The sequence below is a fragment of the Peromyscus californicus genome, unplaced genomic scaffold, assembly GCF_007827085.1.
Source record: "Peromyscus californicus insignis strain IS unplaced genomic scaffold, ASM782708v3 Scaffold_78__1_contigs__length_188168, whole genome shotgun sequence".
Classification (NCBI taxonomy): domain Eukaryota; kingdom Metazoa; phylum Chordata; class Mammalia; order Rodentia; family Cricetidae; genus Peromyscus; species Peromyscus californicus.
Genome location: NW_026294593.1, coordinates 39,849 through 62,175, shown reverse-complemented (window position 1 = coordinate 62,175; position 22,327 = coordinate 39,849). Strand labels below are relative to the sequence as shown.

Sequence of the window (22,327 nt, the reverse complement as noted above, 5' to 3'; positions counted from 1 at the left end):
CATATCCGATGTAGATCAGTGAGACCGCTGCCATTAGCTACATGGATTTTATGAATAAAGTGAGAGTGAGCCACTCTTCTGGGGTACCAGGCCCTGATAATAGAGAAGAATCCTGTGGAAAAATAATTTTCTCTGGCAATGGTTCTACTGTAAACATGACAGATGAATCATTCTTCTTGATGAACTCAGAAATGTTTTAAAATTTTGGTTTAGATCCAGTAAATAACTGCCCATTTGGTGTCCAATGTTCTTCTTTGTGAGTGGGTAAGCAACAAAAAAGGGGCACAATGAATTTCTTGGTTTTCCTGATGATGATTTTCTGCATTGTAGAACTAGTACAGAAGCATTTCATACGGTGGAAAATTTATCCAAGAAAGGTTAAAAGAATCTGGAAAGATGGCTCAGTGCCTAAGAGCACAGACTTCTCTTCCAGATGACCCAAATTTGGTTCCCAGCACCCACATCAATTGGCTCACAACTGCTTGGAACTCTAATTCCAGGAAATCTGATGCCTCTTCTGGCTGCTATGGACAACTGTACTCAGATGCACATTCTCATACACATGCACAGATGTATGCATATAATTAAGAGATGAAAAAAATCTTTGTCTTTTATTTTAAAAAGGATACTAGCACCATGTTTTAGTTTTTTTCTGGTGAGACTCTGATTTAGAATAGTCTTTCATTGCAGACTCTGTCGACTTAAATACATAAAAATATTTTATTTTATTATTATCCTATAGAAAGACTGTTTTCGAATGACCAACAGAGAGGGAGTATATTTGGAAGGGAGGAGAGGTAGGAAGGAGTTTAGAATAGTAGAAGGGAAAAATATAAACAGAATGTATTATGTGAGGAAAACCTATTTTGAAAGGGAAAAAGAGAAATTAGAAAAATTTATTAGAATGACATAAAATACTAAGAATACTAAAAAACAGGGAACACTAGAATCCTAACACAATAACATGGGTCACAGTGTTATTTCTCTGTTTAAAAAGAAACAGAACTGTTATTTGAGAAACAACTGTTCCATTTTTTAAAAAGCAAGTGATTCTAAAAGTATTTAGGTCCCTTTCCATTAGTAAAATAGCATGCCCCTTATTGGTGGCAGCATGAAAATGAGCAACTTCTAGCGTGTACAATATATGCTAGGCAACCTGACTGCAAGATGTTCTATTTCCCTGTCTTATCAGGGGTCTGTATTTTTCCATTAACTAGAGGCTCCGTTCTTGTCCCTGACATCTCCCCTTCTTAGTAATAAATCTAAGGGCCAACATAAACCAGGTTCAAATGGTCTAAAAGGAGGGCTCTGAAAGAGGCTTTGCATGGAGGATTACAGAGGCCCTGGCCCTCTAAAGGTTGTGAAAAGAGGTCCGAGAGGGAATGTCTCTCCAGACTCAAGCACCACGGGCGTCCCCATACTGTGGGATTCAATGGACCATGCAGTTTTTTTTAGGGAGTGGAAATGGGTAAGCACAAGGCTGCTACTGTCTGTAACTCCAGCTCTAGGGGATCCAATATGGATATACGTGCAGGCAAAACTATGAATGCACATGATATAAATTAAAATAAATTAAAAAAAAACAATCCTGTACAATAAAACAATGTCTGGAGGCATCATGATCCCTGACTTCAAGCTCTACTCAAGAGCTACATTAATAAAAACAGCTTCGTACTGGCATAAAAACCTATTTGCGGACCAATGGAATCAAATTGAAAACACTAACATTAATCTACACACCCATGAACATATAATTTTTGACAAAGAAGCCAAAAGTGTACAATGGAAAAAAGAAAGCATCTTCAACAAATGGTGCTGGCATAACTGGATGTCAACATGTCCAAGGCTGTAAATAGATCCATATCTGTCACCGTGCACAAAACTTAAGTCCAAGTGGATCAAAGACCTCAACATAAATCCAATTACTCTGAACCTGATAAAAGAGATAGTACGAAGTAGTCTTGAATGCATTGGCACAGGAGATCACTTCCTAAATATAACACTGAGAGAAACAATTAATCAATGGGACCTCTTGAAACTGAGAAGCTTGTGTAGAGCAAAGGAAACGGTCAATAAGACAAAGCAACAGCCTACAGAATGGGAAAAGATCTTCACCAATCCCACATCTGATAGAGGGCTGATATCTAGAATATATAAAGAACTCAAGAAATTAGACATCAAAATGCCCAACAGTTCAATTAAGAATTGGGCTATAGAGCTAAACAGAGAACTCTCAACAGAGGAAGCTCAAATGGCTGAAAGACATTTAAGGAATTGCTCAACATCCCTAATCATCAGGGAAATGAAAATCAAAACTACTCTGAGATACCACCTTATACCTGTCAGAATGGCTAAGATCAAAAACACTGAAGACAGCTTATGCTAGAGAGGATGTGGAGCAAGGGGAACTCTCCTCCACTGTTGGTGGGAATGCAAGCTTGTACAGCCACTTTGGAAATCAATATGGAGCTTTCTTAGAAAATTGGGAATCGCCGGGCGGTGGTGGCGCACGCCTTTAATCCCAGCACTCGGGAGGCAGAGCCAGGTGGATCTCTGTGAGTTCGAGGCCAGCCTGGTCTCCAAAGTGAGTTCCAGGAAAGGCGCAAAGCTACACAGAGAAACCCTGTCTCGAAAAACCAAAAAAAAAAAAAAAAAAAGAAAGAAAATTGGGAATCAATCTCACCCAATGACCTAGCTATACCACTCTTGGGCATATACCCAAGGAATGCTCAATCATACCACAAGGGCACTTGCTCAGCTATGTTCATAGCAGCATGTTTGTAATAGCCAGAACATGGAAACAACCTAGATACCCTTCAACAGAGGAATGGTCTCAGCAGAGAAAAAAAATAATCATCCCAAATATAGATGCCTAAATAAAATGTGGTACACATACACAATGGAGTACTACTCAGCAGAGAAAAACAATGACATCATATGGTTTGCAGGCAAATGAATGGATCTAGAAAAAAATCATCCTGAGTGAAGTAACCCAGACTCAGAAAGACAAACACGGTATGTGCTCACTCATAGGTGGATACTAGATGTAAAACAAAGGATGAATACACTGCTACTCACAACTCAAGGGAGGCTACCTAGTAAAGAGTACCCTAAGAAAGACACAGGGATTGCCCAACAACAGAGAAATGGATGAGATCTACATGAGCAAACTGGACGTGAGGGGGGTAATGAAGGGCAAGGGTTGGGGGAAAGAGAGCTTAGGGGAGCGAGAGATCCCAGCTGGACCAAGAACAGAGAGGGAGAACAAGGAAAGAGAGACCATAATAAATGAACACGCCATCGGAATAGGAAGAACCAGAGTGCCAGAGACATCCCCAGAAATCCACAAAGATACCTCCACAATAGACTACTGGCAATGGTCGAGAGAAAGTCCTAATGACCTACTCTGGTGATCGGATGGCCAAACACCCTGTCAGGATAGAACTGTCATCCAATGACTGATGGAAGCGGATGTAGAGATCCACGACCAGGCCCCAGGTGGAGCTCCGGGAGTCCAATCGGCAAGAGAGAGGAGGGATTGTTCATACATGAGCGAGAGATGTTGAGACCATGATCGGAAAAAGCACAAGGACAAATAGCGAAACTAGTGGAAACATATCAACTATGAACCAATGACTGAGGAGCCCCCATGGAACTGGACTGGGCCCTCTGGATAAGTGAGACAGTCCATTAGCTTGAACTGTTTGGGAGGCCCCTAGGCAATGAGACCGCGACCTGTCTTTAGTGCACGAGCTGACTTTTGGGAGCCTGGGGCCTATGCAGGGACACTTTGCTCAGCCTGGGTAAAGGGAGGAGGGGACTGGACCTGCCTCAACTGAATCTACCAGGCTGGGCTGAATCCCCAGGGAGTCCTTGCCCTGGAGGAGATAAGAATGGGCGTTGGATTGCCGGGAGGGTGGGCGCGGGAGGAGGGAGAACAGGAGAATCCATGGCTGATATGTAAAATTAAATTACTTATTAACATTGAAAAAAAATTAGGTTGCTCATCTAAGAAAATGCTTTAAGGACTACAAGATACTTTTCAGCTGATCATACAATTTATAATAGAAAGTGATTTCACGTACAAAACTCTGGACTCACAAAGAGAGATAATAGATAATAGAGTACTTTCTCCAAAGTTGCCAAATACAAATGGACTGGACATTGTGAATGTCTTACCTTATAGTTTTCATAATTTTATTTATTGTATACAGTTTATTGATGTTAGAGAAGAGAGCCCTTTATTGGATTACAAGCTAGAGAAGTTGGGACAATATTTCCGTACACTGTGTGAAGATGTGTCATTATTCTTCCTCACCTGCCTAACGTACCTTCTAATTGGTTTATTAAGAGCTGAACAGCCAAGAGGATAGGCAGGTGAGGATAGGCAGGACTGTAGAGAGCTGCGTGCAGCCGCACCTCCAAGATGACGCTGGCCTCCGCCTTCTACCCTCCCTACGGTGAGTGCTCTCTGAAAAACAACTCTGAAAAATAACTCCTTATTTGGCTAAGGCTAGGATCTGGCTTGCTTCCGCAGACCTGGACCTATCCGCAGTACCCACATGGCAGACTGGGGTAGGCTACCCAGAGGCTATTTAAGTTGTGGGTTGGCTCTCCCCGGGGTCAGAAGATTGTTTCAAGGTACCTGAGTACACTGCTTGGAGAAGAGCCTGGTGTTGCGTCTTCCTTGCTGGTCAACGGGGACGCGACACAGGACGACTTCGGGACAGAGACAGGAACTATGAAAAAGAGTATCAGGTGGGAGATTTGCCAGTCATACATGGAGGAAGTCAGATATATGTTACCAAGGACAGGTAATGAGGCATGTGACAGAATGTAGATTAATAAAAAAAAAAAAAAAAAAAAAAGGTTTAAGTTTTAAGAGCTGGTTTGGAACAAGCCCAAGCTAAGGCCAGGGCTTTCGTAATTAATGAAAAGTCTCAATGTCATTCTTCAGAAGCTAGAGGTCAAAAGAAAGACTCGTCACACTCCATATTCCTGCCTTCAATTACAGAAGACTTAGGCTTTACTAGAGGCGTGGCCACAGCTAAGGACTCAAGATAAGACACTGCCCACCTCCTTCTACCACTCTTCAACATCCCTCAACAGAAACCCCTTTCCCAGGGCTCCATACTCTTGCCTGGAGACCCATAAGTTTTACAGGAGACCAGGTTAGTTCTAGGGACCCCAGAAAAACACAGTCCACAGACACACGCTAAAATCTCACCAACAACCACAGACTACATGCCTTCCCCTAGGCTCCTTATCCTGGTCTACAGGTTTGAAAAAAGACTTTGGCCTTACAGGAGGCCATGCTGAATCTAGGGACCCAGGCCCCAAAATCCCCAGCAGAGACACCATACTGGACTGAATACTTTCAGTTACTAGAACACTTATGCCAGAATACCAAAGAGGAAACGGAAACCATGGGAAAAAACACCCATCCAACAAAGACAAATGGAAGAATAAACACCTAGCCCAATAATCATCCCAAATATAGATGCCTAAATACCAGTGTAGGAATACAATCAATAAAAGGGACAATACGTCACCACCAGAACTCAGCTATCCTACAACAGCAAGAAGACCTGAACATAGTAACACAGCTGAAACAAGAAAATAATTTTAAAAATAACTTTATGAAAATGATCGGTAGAGAGGAAGCAGCACAGAGATAGCACTGAGCCAGTGCAAAGCTGAGTGTGAGCGCAGAGCTGGGGACCTCACTGTGAGAATTCCCTAATGTTAGAATTCCTAGTCACTCCCCCAGCTACTTTACTTAGCATGTGACTGCAAGATGCTTAGTCATCCCAGGGCCTTACGTCCTACCTAATATGTATGCTGTGTGATCATGTAATCTATGCGCGTGAGTGCTGTGGGATGATCTGTATGTCAAATGTGTTGCTGATTGGTCAATAAATAAATCACTGATTGACCCGTGGCCAGGCAGGAAGTGTAGGCGGGACAAGGAGGAGAATAGAGCTGGGAAGTGGAAGGCTGAGTCAGAGAGACACTGCCAGCCGCCATGATGAGAAACAGCATGTAAAGATGCCGGTAAGCCACGAGCCATGTGGCAAGGTATAGATTAATAGAAATGGATTAATTTAAGCTCTAAGAACAGTTAGCAGAAGCCTGCCACAGCCATACAGTTTGTAACCAATATAAGTCTCTGTGTTTACTTGGTAGGGTCTGAGCAGCTGTGGGACTAGCAAGTAAGAGAGATTTGCCCTGACTGTGGGCCAGGCAGGAAAACTCCAGCTACACGTGTGTGGTGTAAGCTCATATGCGCATGTGCAGGGAGGGGGTGCTGTGGGATGTTCTGTATGTTAAATGTGTTGCTCTGACTGGTTAATAAATAAAACAATGATTGGCCAGTAGCCAGGCGGGAAGTATAGGCAGGACAAGCAGAGAAGAGAATTCTGGGAAGTGGAAGGCTGAGGCAGAGAGACCCTGCCAGCCGATGCCATGAGAAGATGTTAAGATACCGTAAGCCACAAGCCTCGTGGCAACTTATAGACTAATAGAAATGGGTTAATTTAAGATATAAGAAAAGATAGTAAGAAGCCTGCCACGGCCATACACTTTGCAAGTAATGTAAGTCTCTGTGTGTTTACTTGGTTGAGTCTGAGCTGCTGCGGGACTGGCAGGTGAGAGCGATTTGTGCTGACCAAGGGCCAGGCAGGACCAGGAAAACTCTATCGACAGCGGGGGACCTAAAAAACCAGGTTCCACTTATTCCTCCCCTCTCTTCCTGCACGGTCATTCCATAGGCCTATGCACATCCTTTTCCCTAATAAACTCTTATAGTGGGTTTTGTTGTACCTTGCAGCTTTTCTCGCATGGTAAACAGCCCTGCTTAATGAATAGCATTACGCAGCTTAGTAAATAACATCAGTGCCAAAACGAATCAGTCCCTCCTAGTGCTCTGCGTCCAGGACCCTGGACTGAGGTTTACTCTATCTAAAACTGCCCAGTTTTTCATTTGCCTAGCAGCCTGACCGCTTTACACAACACCAGCTGCTTCAACTGGTGAGTTTTCCCTTTCCAGCCAGCGTTAAACAGTCCCCTGGACCCGTTGGAACAACTGTAGATTACCCAGCATCCCTCTGGTATCCCCGGGATTGGGGGAACCCCTGTCCATGCCCTTCATCAGCTACAGTCGGCCTCCCATTGCAGGCTTCAATCTCTAGGCATTTCCCACGACTGCGGTCTGAGGTATCATTCTCTTGCTTGATGAAGCATTGAATGACTTGTGCCTGCCACTGTCAGACCCCCGTCCTTGGGCTACAAATGCCCTGGCCCTCATTCTCTGGCTTGACGAAGCATTGACTGACTTGTGCCAATCGCTGATCCTCACTTGAACTCGGGGATGCCGGAGACTGTAGTCTTGTATCACTTTTTTTTTCTCTCTCTGCCGCTGTCATGGTAAATAAGACTTCCTCCTATTAGTCGCACTCCTCCTCTGAGGAATGCCTAAATATCCCTTAGATAACAATAAAAAATGGCCACCCAATGGCTCCTTGGACCCCAATATTTTAGAGGAATTATCTAATTCCTGCCAGCGAATCGGCAAATGGAAAAAGTTGTCTTATATTCAAGCTTTTTTTTTTTTAACCTAAGCTCTAAACCCTGCCTTCTAGATTCCTTCTTTTCAGCTCACATGCTCCTTGCCACGGAACCTGAACCTAAGGAATCTTTACTGCTCTGGACTCTGCAAATGAACCTCTCTGCCTCAGGAGTCCGTTGCCCTGGCTCCTCCCCAGCTCCCTCCTCCTCTCCAATATTGGGCCGCTCCAATTGCCCAGCTCTGGCGACAGCCTTTACACCACCTATTACTCGTTCTCAAGCTATTACGGGATCTGACGTTGGCCATGCAGACCCAGCATCCATTCTCCCTTGTGAGAGGTGACCAGTGTGGATGGACTGGTTAAGGTTCTTACAGCCGCACCTTTCATGATATATATGATCTTGCTAATAACCTACTTCCTGAGGAGTGCAGACACATTTGGGAGCAGGCTGGTACACATGTGGATGAGGTTCATCAAACCAATGCCGCCCATCCACATGGAGCCGAGGCAGTTCCCAATCAGGACTCACATTGGGATTACAATAATCGGGTGGCTCTCTCACTAGGTATTTACATGGTTTACAACCTGTCTCCTGTCAGATCTTCCTAGGGCTGCCCTCAAACCAGTAAACTATGGAAAGCTAAAAAACATAATTCAAGATGAAAGAAAATCCATCTCATTCTTTTAGAACAGCTTACAAAGGCTCTTTTACAATACAAAGGCCTAGCTCCTGAGAGCCCAGATGGCAGACAGCTCCTTATGACCCACTTTGTCTTATCCCCCGACATCAGGGCTAAGCTTAAGCATCTATCGAGAGAGCCTCTGACCCCACAGGCAGAAGTCTTAGTAGTGGCATTGACAGTGTACCATGGGAGAGATCAGAATGCCCGTAAACAGAACTGTCAAATGCCTCTAGGTCCCTGTTTTAAGTATGGTAGAGAAGGCCACTGGGCTTGTGCCTGCCCTGCCCTACACGAGCCACCATCTGGGCCTTGCCCAAAGTGTCAGCAAGAGGGACACTGGTCAGCTGACTGCCCCCATGCAGCTCGTGGCATGGGGACATCAAACAAAGACCACCCTCTAGTCAATATCCTAGAGTTGGTGATAGATAACTGAAGGTGCCATCTCTCACAGGGAACCTAGGGTAGTCATTACAGTATCAGGGTGATCCATTTCCTTCCTTTTGAACACTGGAGTGACTTACTGAGTCCAGAGGGAGTTTTGGGGTCCCACCTGTCCTCGTCTCCCTACTGTCAGGGTAGGGTGACAGCCCTTACCTACCTCACCAGACCCGACCACTTAAATGTATTTTCAGGGGTATCCTTCTCACCCACACATGTTTAGTTGTGCCATCCTGTCCTGTGCCCCTAATGCAGAGATTTTCTGGCTAATGTAGGAGCTTTTCTTTAGTTTGCTCCCCCCATTTGCCTTACTCCACACTTGTCAGCAGCCCCTGTCCTCCTCCTCCTAGCCACCCAGCCTACTAGCTCTAACATTTCATTTTCCTTGCCAGCCTCTCAGGTAAACCCAAAGTCTAAGACAGCCAGAACCTTCCTAGGCACCATATGCCTATTAAAATCCTGTAGCAGGACACTACCAGGTCCATTACACAAGCTCAGTACCCTCTCTCACTCCAGAGCCTTAGGGGACTTAAGCTTATCATTTCTAACCAAAGAAAAAAGCACGTTGCAGGTCTGTCTGTCTCTCTCTCTCCAACACTAACCAATAAAATTCTGTTACCAGAGTACTAAACATTACATACAATACTATGGCTACCAGCTCAAGACTTTAAATTCCCCGTGGCTGCTTTTTAATATGTTTAAATATTCTTCCGAGCACCAGAACCAGCTTCAATCCACCTGGACAGGTGAGATCTATTTCAGATAAGTCAGATCTATTTCAGATAAGTATAATTCAAACTTTCCTGATCCCAGGAACCCCTCCCTCATTCTGGGACCCCTTGGAGACCCCCCCAGCTAAAATTTTTTCTAAACTCCTTCTTCTGCCTCAACAGTACCTTGTCAGACCCATACAGTCACAGAGCCCAAAGCAGCAAAAGGCAATGGACAATTCCCAAAGCAGTGGAGGACAATCCACTACCTCAGGATATCTTGCTACCCCAAAAGCACCATTCCCTACATCCAAAAGCTAACCAATGCCCACTCATGTCAGCTGGAAACAGTTTCTGGAGACACAGTGCCCCCATTCCCATTCATCCGCCATTTTTTATAAGAAAACAGAGTCTAGAATGGTAGAAATCCTTGCCACTCCCCCAATTACATGACCACATGTACAGTGGGGCAAGATGCTTAGTCATCCCAGTGCCTTACATTCTACGTAATCCGTGCACGGTGTGATCATGTCATTTACACGCAGCGTGATCACATAATCTATGTGCATGTGTGGTGTTGCTACGTAAGCCAATGTGCACATGTGCGGGAGGGAGGGAACCTGTAACAGCAGGTATTACTTATTCCTCTCCTCACTTCCTGCACGGTCATTCCATAGTCCTATGCACATCTTTCCTATTCCCTTTCCTTAATAAACTCTTTTCATGGTGTCCCAAATTTCCTGGATGTTTTGTATTATGACTATTTTGGTTTTAGCGTTTTGACTGATGACTCTATTTTTTCTATTGTGTCTTCAGCGTCAGAGATTCTCTGTTCCATCTCTTACAGTCTGTTGGTTATGCTTGCATCTGTAGCTCCTGTTCGTTTAGTCAGATTTTCTATTTACACCATTGCCTCAGTTTGTGTCTTCTTTATTGTCTCAATTTCAATTTTTTGTTGTTGTTCTTTCTTGAGACAGGGTTTCTCTGTGTAGCTTTGGAGCCTGTCCTGGAACTCACTCTGTAGCCAAGGCTGGCCTCGAACTCACAGAGATCCACCTGCCTCTGCCTCCCGAGTGCTGGAATTAAAGGCATGCGCCACCACTGCCTGGCTCAATTTAAATTTTTAAATCTTGAATTCTTTCCTTTATCTGTTTAATTGCTTTTTCTTGGCTTTCTTTGATTTCTTTTTTCCCCCAGAGCTAAGGACCGAACCCAGAGCCTTGCACTTGCTAGGCAAGCGCTCTACCACTAAGCTAAATCCCCAACCCTTTTCTTCAATTTCTTTAAGGCAATGTTTTATTTCCTCTTTAAGGGAGTTTTTCATTTCCTCTTAAGGGAATTTTTCATTTCCTCTTTAAGGGCCTCTATCAGCCTCTTAAAGTCATTTTTAGGATTCACTTCTTCTGCTTCTTCTGTATTGGTATGTTCAGGTCTTGCAGGTGTAGAACCACTAGGTTCTGATGTTGTCATATAGGTCTTTATGTTGTTGCCTGTATTTTTGCACTGGCATCTACGAATCTCTTCCTCTGCTCCATGTAGGCGGTGACTATGTCTGAGGATGCTTCTTGTTCCAATTGATAGTCTTGGTCCACCGTGAGTTCTTGGTCTAAATCGGAGCTGATGGGTAGATTCTCTCACAGCAGCTTAGTCCAATTGGTCAGTGGATTCTGTCTCAGTGAGCAGCTGTTCCCAATCAGTACAGGGCGGGCTTATGGCTCCAGTGGTGGTTGTCCCATGGGATGGATTTCTTGACAAGGGGGCAGGGAAAGAGGTTGCTGTCTAGTCCCTGGGGTTCCAATGGCTATTCCTACTCAGTGAAGGGTGGGCTTATGACTCCGGTGGTCGTTGGGGTCACAGGGACTGGTTTTCTTGGCGAGAGAGCAGGGAAAGGTAGCCACCTGGTTCCTGAGGGCTCCAATGGCTGGGGGGAGGGGCACATAATGTGCCCCCGGGGGCCTAGAGTCTAGAGAACTGGTCTGCCAGTCCAGAGATGGGGCCTTATCTGTTCCCAGTTGGTGTAGAGTGGGCTTATTGTGGGGATCTGCCCCATCAGGACCCTAGGTCACCTGTGAAGAGGTGGCCTGGAACCGAGGAAAGGTAAGTGCACACAGCTCACCTGTTCCCCATCCTCCCTCTTACCCGGAGACAATCAGACACAGCGGAGAGTCAAGTCAAGCAAGAACTTGTTTCTTGATAGGCAGTAAGCCTCTTTTATACCAGAAAACCTCCAAACCCTAGAAGGGGGTGAAGGAACCAATCAATCATTTTAAAGGTCACCCTATTTACAAGTTGTTTATGTCCTGACACCATCTCCTGTTTTTAGTATCTTATCTTAGTATAAATAACTTGAGCTAACTTTCTTTCTCACCATTTGTCTCTAATCTCCATACAAACAACCCAAACTAACTTCCTCTTAGCCATCCTTTGTATCTATTCTCTGCACAAACAGCTTAAACTAACTTCCTCTGGTACCATTTGTATCCACTCTCTGTGTAAACACCTTAAAGCTTAAGCTCCATTAATCTGAATTTCTCTCAGCACCCTCTTTGCAGCCCATGTATGCCCCCACAGCTTATGACTCTGCTGACCTGGTTCGGTGGCTGGACGGCTCCTTCTCTTGCATTCTCGGGGTGCTCTGCTCGCTTGCCAACTCCTCAGCTGATGTTGTTTCCTCAGACTGCAGACTTCTGAGACCTCTCTCGAATGGATCTCAGCTGAACAGTCAGTAGGGCAATCTCACCAACACCTCCAAGTTGTTGGGCTTCACACTATCGGCAGCTGGACACTGGGCAGGCCTTGGGCAGAATCTGGCCTGGCATTTTTCCAAGTTGTGAAGTTTAATAAACTCTTATAGTGGGTTTTGTTGTACCCAGTGGCTTTTCTCACAAGGTAAACAGTGCCGCTTAATGAACATTAAACCGCTTAATAAATAACACTGGCTATACCCTTCCAGTTTGCACTTCGTCATTCACCACTGAGGCTGGAACTGCAGCCTCCAACCTGCCTCCGTGCCCAGATCCTGAAAACCCTTCCCTTCTCTTTTTTGGATACATGTCCGACCTTTCCCTGACATGTTGAAACATGCCACAGTCAATCAAATTTAAACTAATTTAACCATTGCTTGCTTAGGCAACCGTGTTCGCTGGAGATGACCAAACCATATCTAGAATTCCCTTGCTGGGATTAACAGAAGTCTACGAGCTTCTCTCAGGTTTGTTGCCTTTTTGCTCTATGCCTGACCCCCATTTGCAGGAATTTTCTCTTGAGAAATCAACACTGTTGATTTTGCATACGTAAGTGGTCTTTTGTGGGGTGATTCAAGGACCCTAACACCTGGTATGATATTGCCAACATAGGGCATTGGCTTTTCACGATATGTATAGTGGATAGCTATTCCAGCTCTGACCTTGAAGCACTGCCCCCTAGCGAGGCAGACGGTAACTGCCATGCAAGCCTATGACCTGCTCATAGGGCATGGCCGAGACGGGAGCCCATAAGACCTGAGATGCATACATGCTGGCTCTCCTGACTCCTCGTGATACTGGATGCTGGATTGCAGACCGAGTCAGAGTTCTCCAGAGAACCACGTTGGACTGTACCTCACCTCTCCTGTATCCTGTAACTGACTCCTTTACTAGTTACAAGTCACCCCTTTAAATAAACCTCTTTTAACTACCACGTAAACTAAGTGGAGCTGCTGTGTTCCCAGCTTTAGAAAAGGGCACTTCCAGTTGCAATATGCACAGCCACCCACCGGCTCTCCTACATGGGTCAGCCGTTCCATCCTGGCCCTTCATTCAGGTGGCTCAGTGACCCCTCCCCATGCCAACTCCTATCCAAATGGGATTCTCCTGCCTGTTTTCCTCTCCCAACCATTTCTCAGGCCATTTCTTCACCCTACCTGAATAGCCCACACAATACCTGGGCAGGGCAGAGCAAGTCAGACAGCCGCCTCCCAGGCGATTCCGGCATGGACAGCACAAGCAATGAACCAAGCAGAACTAGACCAGCTGCCTAGCCATTTCCTCAGAATCACTGCTGCCACTCCTACTTAGGGCACAGGCTATTACTGCTAAGGCCATGGCCTCAAGCACCAGAAGGGCACCCCCAGCCTTACACCGCCGTGCTGAGCAGCCACAGCTAGCAGCTACCAGTGACGAGCCAGGCAGTACTGTCTCATGCTGCTATTAGTCACATTGATTTTTTCATGCTGGTTTCTCTGTTAGCTCTTCAGACTGCCCCCCCCCATGCACAGGACAGTAGCCACAGTGGACCCTACTGTGTCAGCAATGAACATCACTGCAGCTAATCACCCCTGAAAATCTATGCCTACACTTGTGGTGTATATGGGCCGCAAAGATGGTGCCGAGAGGAAGTTGTTTACACTGAGATTAGACTGGATACAAAAATCAAAGGAATGAGTATGATGTCAGTACATAAACAGCACGTAGACAAAAGAAGGAGTAGAGGGTGACCTTTAAAACAATTGGTTCATTCCGTCCAACACCACCCCACGGTTCTGTGGTTTTCTATCTTAAAAGAGGCTTATTGCCTATCAATAAACAAGTCCCTGCTTGGCATGACTCCCCACTGCATCTGACTGTCTCCAGGAAAGAGGAAGGCTGGGAATTGGGTGAGTGGTGCACTTATCTTTCCTCTATTCTGGACCACTTCCTCAGAGGTGATCTAAGTTCCCGATGTGGTGAGACCCCACAGCTGGCAGTCAATTTGGGGCTTGAAAGTACGTTCAGCCAAGGTCAAGCAGTCTTCCATGGTGGGTGAAACCCTCTGTATGGGTAATGCAATATTTCCAAAACATCCCCAAGAGCCAGGGGAGGCCAAAGAAGGTAAAGAGGACCAGGAGAGTAAAGAGACCAAGTGTAAAGTCATCACACGACCCCCCGCCTTACATCCCTAAAATAGGGAAATGCTCCTCACCATATACTACCCTTAGAAGGGACCTACATAACTAGGGTACCTATGACTGACCACTAGTCAGGGATCAGAGAGTCAACAAACCGACTTACGCAGAGGCCTGTATTAACCAGACAGGGCCCCAAGGGAGGCAAAAGACAGGGCCCTGAGAACAGACAACCCAGGCATTTCCCATTAATCTGGCCTCCAGCCCTGATAGGCCACAAGAATTGTACCCATGGATGGTCAAAAACCTTAAGGAACTCCACAAGGCAGTGGCAGAGGATGGTCCAAATGCCCCTTGGTCCCAGACCCTACTGCAGGATATTACATATAATCCCTGTGTCCCCAAGGATTGCTGGACCTGGCTAAGGCTGACCGTTCAAGCACTCAATGTATCGAATGGTGTGCCCACTATAAGGAGGAATGTAGAGTCCGAACAGAGGCCAATCAAGCTGCTCAGCCTGCAATCCTAATTACTTATGGCATGTTGGCGAGAACTGCTGATGAGTACTCTACTGAGGTCCACCACACCGAGACCAGGTGTGACATGCAGGGCTAGCAGCCTGGGGTAAGCTAGATGAGAGATCTACAGAATCCCCCATAGCTAGAGTCAGGCAGAAGCCCAATGAGACCCTACCAGAATTTATAGACTCGGTTAACAGAGCACTAATCGTAACTACCGACTGGACCACTCTGGGACCAATTTATAGATTCTGGTCTGGGATGGAATGAATACAGAACACTGTGCTGCCTATGCAGGGCTGAAAGAGGTTCCCATGGGCCGATGGGTGGTCACCACCCAGGATCTGGGCACCCAACATCACCAGACCCAGATGCTAGTCTTAACGTTGTAATCCCAGACAGCTGCCCTAACTCAGGCTTTCTCACAGGCCCTGGCAACCCAGAGTCTGGGGACTGCAAAGTCTGCTACCCGGGGGCCTGCTGTAGATGTGGACAGGAGGGACATTTTAAGCAATAGTGTCCTCTGCAACAGCCTCCTACAGGTCAACAAAAGGCTTTAGGTTAGGCCAAGGACAATAAAGCCCCCTAGCAACCCTTGTCCTAGGTGCAGGAAGGAATATCATTGGAAAAAAAACTGCAGGTCAAAATTTAATATAGATGGGAAACCTTTAAACTAGGTAAGGGGCACCCTCCAGCCCTGTTAGCCAAAGGAGGAACTCTGGGGGGGAGGGCAGGCATGGCCCCCCAGAATGGCCCACGCCAACTGACAGTTCCTTTGGTCCGGGGACACTGCCCCAAGATGAGTATTGTCATAGGTGGGAGAAGGTTCCACTTCCTGGTGTGATATAGGGCCAGAAAGGACCATGCCCCACTGGGAGGAGGTACCCCCTGACTGGGACATCACTCTGGGACCTTGAGTATTGGGAGTAGCGGTTAATGCTCAATCTCTTAAAACAGTCACTCTCCTCAAATGGACCAGCTCAGATGGGGAACAGGACAATACATGGGCCCTGGTGTCTGGGAATCTTACTGACAACTTATTGGAGTAGGATATGTTGTCCCAAATGGATGCAGTACTCACCACCAACCACCAAACTTTCTATGATATTATGGAGGAAGAAGAGGCCCAAGGAAGGGGATGGGGAGCAGAGGAGATAAAAGGAGAGGACTTCTTCACCCACTATAGAAATGACCCCAAAATTCCAACTGGGTTTACCACAATTCCTAGAGGCCACTGCCCCCCAGATACCCCCTATCAGGTCGAGGCTGGGTGACCAAGTATGGGTGGAGCAGTAGCCACTTGCTAAACCTAAATTAGAGGCTCTGGTTAAAGAACAATTGGACCTTAGATGTGTGCGCCCTTCCATGAGTTCCTGGAATAACCTGTCTTGGTTATTAAAAAAGTGTCAGGAGCATGGCACATGTTACAGGATCTACGGAAAGTAAATGAGAGGATGGAGCTGGTAGGCCCCCTTGAGGGGTCTGCCCTGGGTGCCAGCAATACCCTCAGAATATACCCTGGTTGCAATTGATGTTTCTGTTTCTTGTCTATCTCCCTCCATCCAGATGATTGTACCAAGTTTGCCTTCTCTATCCCCTCCCTCAATTTCTCCCAACCTGATCAGACATTTAAATGGACTGTATTACCCCAGGAAATGGCTAATAGCCCGACCTCCTGCCAACAATACCTGGCCACCCTGTTAGTACCCCTACTTAGAGATGCATAAGATAGATGCGTACCTGTTTATATGAATAATATTATTTTGGGACATAAGGACCCCTCTTGTCTGCAGGACTTGTTGGGGCAGGTACTGCACAGCTTCAGAGAGGAGGGTGCCCCCCTTTAAGATTCTTGGCACCAAACTTACCCTGACCTGAACCTGCCCACTTAAGCCTAAGCTACACATTCCTGTGTCTTTGACCCTGACTCAGTTGCAGAGTATCCTGGGAGAGATCCATTCGATACTACCTTGGGTTCCCGTCTCCAAGAATACTCTTGTACCCTTATTCTCCCTTTAAAAAAATAAAAAACCGGGCTGGAAAGATGGCTCAGTGGTTAAGAACACTCACTGGCTGTTCTTCCAGAGGTCCTGAGTTCAATTCCCAGCAACCACATGGTGGCTCACAACCATCTATAATAAGATTTGATGCCTTCTTCCAGCACACAGGCATACATGCAGAGCATTCATACATAAAATATAAATAAATAAAATTATAAAAAAAAAATAAAAAAATAAAAAAAAAATAAAAAACCTCAGGATGTTATTGCTCTTACCTGAGAACATTGGGCCATCCTTTTACAATTTCAAGATGCTCTTAATAGATTTCTGCTGACTTTCCCAGTTCCCTCTGGCTGTTCACAAGCGCTACATTAACCTCTGCAGTGCTAGTGCAAAAAGGAGAGCCAATAGAATGGGTCAATAGCCCCCTTGGAGGCGCCCCAAACGTACACTCCAGTTTTTCCTAAAGGTACCCCCTTTACAAACACAGGGAGCTAACCCCAGAGGCCTAGAGCCAAATATCCTCTGACAAACCGATGTTACTCATTTCACACCCTTTAACAATAAAACAAAAGGGAGAATTAGCCTCCATATTCAGTTACTCTACACCCTTCAGCCATCACACTCCAGCCTCGGGGCTACAAGGACACCCATGTCGGGCACCAATTAGGGCTTTCTGCTCCCCTTTGTGCCCCTTGTGGGGCAGGAGCTCCTGGAGTGACAGTCCCTATAGAAGTGATGACAGAATACAAGTTTGTGGTGGTGGGTGCTGGAGGCATGGCAAAGAGTGCCCTGACCATGCAGGTGATCCAGAAACATTTTGTGGACGAGTATGACCCCATCATAGAGGACTCCTATCGGAAACAGGTCATCATTGATGGGGAGACATGTCTGCTGGACATCTTAGACACAGCAGGTCAAGAGGAGTATAGTGCCATGTGGGGCCAGTACATGCACACAGGGGAGGGTTTCCTCTGTGTGTTTGCCAACAACACCACCAAGTCCTTTGAAGACATCCATCAGTACAGGGAGCAGAGTAAGCTGGTGAAGGACTCAGACGATGTGCCAATAGTGCTGGTGGGAAACAAGTGTGATGTGGCCACTTGTACTGTTGAGTCTTGGCAGGCCCAGGACCTTGTACGCAGCTATGACATCCCCTACATTGAAACATCATCCAAGACCCGACAGGGTGTAGAGGATGCCTTTTACGCGCTAGTACGTGAGATTTGGCAACACAAAGTACAAAAGCTAAACCGTCCCGATGAGAATGGCCCTGGTTCCACAAGCCACAAGTGTGTGCTATCGTGATGCCAGATGGAGATACATGTGGGGCATACAGGATGACATGAGCTACAAAGATGGTGCCGAGAGGAAGTTAGCCCAAGTTGTTTACGCTGAGATTAGATACAAATGGTACTGAGAGAAGTGAGCCCAAGTTGTTTGCACTGAGATTAGATGCAAAACTCAGATTATGTCAGTGCATAAACAGCTCCTGGAAAAAGGAATGAGTATACGGTGACCTTTAGAACAATTGGTTTGGTCCTTCCATCCCCCCCAGGGTTCTGTGGTTTTCTGCTTTATAAGATGTTTACTGCTTAATAATAAAGGAGTTCCTGCTTGACATGACTCCCTGCTGTGTCTGATGAGCTCCGGGTAAGAGGGAGGCTGGGAAACCAATAAACGGCACACTTAACTTCCCTTGGCTCCAGACCACCTCCTCAGAGGTGACCTCAATTCCCAGTGGGGTGAGATCCCACATACATCATCAGAGCTCGTAAGACACTTGACAAATTTTAAACAGTGAACTAGGTTTTTTAAAAAAGGAGGAAAAACTTTCGCATGTCAAGAATCGAAGTGCACAGAGTTAGGACTATGTTTATTGCCACTATGAACGGCTTGCAAATGAAGAAACTAAATGAAGGTGTTGGCATTCTGGCCCATCCCTTGGGGATCCACCCTGTGTCCTGATGTAAGGCTCCTTTAGGGAAACACCCCTCCCTTCTTCTTCCCTTTCCCACCATGAGGTGTGCACAACTCCACTTTCCCTCTTTCTCTTCGTTTTCTTTCTCTCTCCTTCTTTTCCTATTTCTCTCTCGCGCTCTCCATAATAAACTCATGTGGATACAAGGTATGTAATGGGTAGTGGTTCCAGCTTTGACCTTGAAGCACCACCTCAGTGAGGCAGTTGGTAACTGTCACGCATACCTATGACCTGCCCCTGGGGTGTGGCCGAGATGGGAGCCCTCAAGACCAGAGATCTGTCTGGCCCTCTTCATTTCTCATGAACCTGGATGCTGGATGGCAGATCAAGTCAGAGTTTACTAGAGAACCCAGCTGGACTGCACCTCACCTCTCTCAGATTCTGTAAACAACCCCCTTACTGGCTGCAAGTTAGGAGTTGCCTTGATAAATGCCCACATTATCTGGCACTCACGTGGGGCATCCTCCAAATGGCTGGGCAGCCTCTGCCATCAGATTCCTCTATGGCTTCTGTGGCACAGTTTCCACAACTCCCACTCTTCCCTGTCTCTCTTCTTCCCTGTCTCTTTTAAAATTGACATCCCTCCTGGGGACCAAGTGTTTACCCATTCGGTCCATAACTTACCAGTACTGTTCCTTCCCTTCATTCCGCCTCCCTGGCTATTGGGCACGTGCACCCACCTGCCGAGTTCTGGATAGCTGACCACTCTCAGGGTGGGCACCAAGGAGCCCCTTCATAGCCAGTCTGGTTCTATTCCCCACCCAAAGGTGTAGTGGGTAGCCACTCCAGCTTTGATCTGGAAGTTCCAACCCCCACTGAGGCTTCGGTAACTATCATGCCTACAGGGTGGGGCCAAGGGAGGACCCGGAAGAACCGAGATCCGGATGCGTCGCACTCTCTTGGTTCTTAGACCCTGGACGCTGGAAGTAGAACGAGCAGAGTTCTCCAGAGAACATTGCTGGACTGCGCTACCTTTCCCAGACCCTGTAATCTATCCCTTCACTTGTAAGCTACCCCACAAAATAAACCTCCATTTTAACTACGTGGAGTGGCCTTAATAATTTCACCAATATCTGGCGCCCAACGTGAGGCAAATTCCATAGGCCTGGGTGTCTCCCACCCTCAGCTTCCTCCCCAGCTGGCAGGCGCTTAAAACTGCAGGGTACCACCTACAGAGCTCCAGGAAACCTGCACAGTTTCATTCCTGAAAAAGAGCTAATCCAGTCTCAGTTCCGAGGCAAGTTTAGTCCCCAGACCAGCGAAACCGCTGTGAGGTGTTCCCCCTCCTCCCTGAGTGCCGGCTCCCCGCCCCAGCTTGAGGCTTCCACAGTTTCACCTAGTGAAAATAGACATGGCACTGTCCCCTTTGGTGGCCCCTACAGAGGCACAGAGAGGGCTTGGAGCTGGGCCTGCTGGCAGATCTCCTGTCTGCAGAGGCAGAGAGGGCCTTAAAGCAGCCTGGAACTCTCCACGCTCTGAAGTTCCAGGGAGTCACCTGAAGAACTGCCTACTGCCTGTGCTCACTCTGCCGCCAGCCAAGACATTCAACAGGCCCTGCTTTGGAGCTATACCAACGCCTCCTGCTGGCTGAAAAGTGTTATTACACCACGAAAACATAAGGAAACCAGCGTCTTATTTCAAGTAAAAGTACTTGATAATTTTACACCTTAAAACTGACTAACAAAACTAAGCTAACAAATTTGTAATGTGGCCGACAACATTACTCACAAGAATTTAAAAAACCTTTTTGCTTATATGATGAATGACATTTTCCTGGAAATCTATGACCTTTCTAAGGCATATCTGGCCTGTACCATTTTGGCGTTCATCGTAGTAATTCACACAGTGTTCAAACACTGGTTTAATAATAAAAACAAAGATGAGTCATTATTGGGACTAATACAGACTGTAAAAGATAGCAATGAAGTCTTACAGAAAAAGATTCTCTCTGGAATCTGCTAACCTGGATTTACAAGCTTTAAAAGATAACAATGAAGGCTTACCAAAAAAAAAAGAAGATTCTCTCTCTAAAATCTGCTAACCAGGATTTACAGTGGCTGAGTCTGGTTCCAGGATCTGCAGGAAGCTTAGCCCCCAGACTGGCGAGAGCCACTATGAGTGAGCCACCCACCACCACGCAGGCTCCCACCTGAGCCCACAGCTTCCACCTTCTCACCCTCTCGCTCAGAGGCTGCCTAGTTAAAATGGAAGCCGATGCCAACCGTCATAGTCACTGCCTAGAACTCTCCCCACCCCGAGTTCAGGCCACTCAATTCCACACGTCAGCCTCTTGGCTGATGGAAGAGCGCTGAGGGGCGAAGGAGACCCCGAAAGCAAAGCCGGGCCCTAAAGCTCCAGGGAGAGGCAGAAAGGTACGCCGCCATGCTGCTGCCACCAATCCTCCAACGTGCACACGGGACACTCTACTCTCACCTGCAGCCACCGCAACCAGTCGTCACTGGGACCTGCTTTAGCACGACACTGGCGACTCATGTTGGCTGAAAAGCGCTGCTACACCCAAAAAACCATCCCAAGGACAGTAAGAAAAGCAAGCCAGTCTCTCACTTCAGGTAAGAGTAGTTAATTATTTTACAATTTGAAACTGTTTAACAAATTTTGAATACTCTTATATAATATTGTCGAAAATATTACTTCACAAAAAATTAAGAACTTTCTTGCTAATATAGAATATCACCACATATAGATCATAATGCTTTATAATAAATAGCCTACAATCATGGACATTAATCTAAACATTGTAGTGGGTAGCTAGCTGTTCCAGCTTTGTCCTGGAAGTACTAACCTCCAGTGAGGCCTCTGGTAACTGTCACGCCTACCCATGACCTGCCCCTAATGCAGGACCAAGACAGGAGCCCTTGAGAACCAAGGTCCGGATGTGCCGGTCTCTTGTTCCTGGTGATCCTGGATGGTAGACCAAGCAGTTTTCCATAGGACTGCACTTCACCTCTCCTGGATCCTGTAACCTATCCCTTTACTTGTAAGTTACCCCAAATAAACCTCCCTTTTAACTACGTGGAGTTGCCTTAATCTCCCACCAACTGGCACTCACGTGTGGCAAACTCCAAATGCCTGGGAGGCCTCCACCCTCAGCCTCCTGTGTGGCTGCTGTGCCACGCTTTCCACACTTCCCGTCTCTTCTTCCCTGTCTCTAAAAATTCCTGCCCCTCCTAGCAATCAAGCACATACCCATTCAGCCCATAACCTCTCAGAACTGTTCCTTCCCTCCCCTTCCTTCCTTCTCCATAGCTTGCAGGCACCTGCACCCACCTGCCGAGTTCCATATAGCCAGGGAGTACCTCTGCATTGATTCTGGTTCCATTCCTGAAGCAAGGGAACAGTCAAGTCTGGTCCCAGTTCCCCTGGCAAGCTTAGTACCCAGAACGGCGAAAAGCCACAGAGTGAGAAGCGTTCCACCAGGCCTCTGCACACCGTCTCACGCCCAAGCCCAAGGCTTCCACAGTCTCACCACCACTCTCAGAAGCTGCTCAGAGGCTGCCTGGTTAAAATAGACACAGGGCCAACCCCTGGCCGGCTCCCCAAGGGTGCT

The 22,327-nt window shown here is 46.6% G+C and overlaps 2 protein-coding genes across 5 annotated transcripts in view; one reads left to right on the top strand and one right to left on the bottom strand.

Moving 5' to 3' along the window:
* Window positions 1-22,327, bottom strand: part of LOC128100332 (NOP protein chaperone 1-like) — a 168,446-nt gene that overhangs the window by 113,432 nt on the left and 32,687 nt on the right. For all 4 annotated transcript variants that reach the window (XM_052722369.1, XM_052722370.1, XM_052722371.1 and 1 more), the window contains exon 3: window positions 4,646-4,739. In XM_052722369.1, coding sequence (XP_052578329.1) covers window positions 4,646-4,739 — 94 coding nt within the window. The remainder of the gene's footprint in view (window positions 1-4,645; window positions 4,740-22,327) is intronic.
* Window positions 4,847-21,935, top strand: LOC128100329 (GTPase HRas-like). Its single transcript, XM_052722367.1, has one exon. The coding sequence runs from the start codon at window positions 17,517-17,519 to the stop codon at window positions 18,084-18,086; it is 570 nt and encodes a 189-aa protein (XP_052578327.1). The 5' UTR covers window positions 4,847-17,516; the 3' UTR covers window positions 18,087-21,935.

Bases quoted from the DNA above. Each gene is read 5' to 3' on its own strand.
- LOC128100329 (XM_052722367.1), top strand. From the start codon at position 17,517: ATGACAGAATACAAGTTTGTGGTGGTGGGTGCTGGAGGCATGGCAAAG.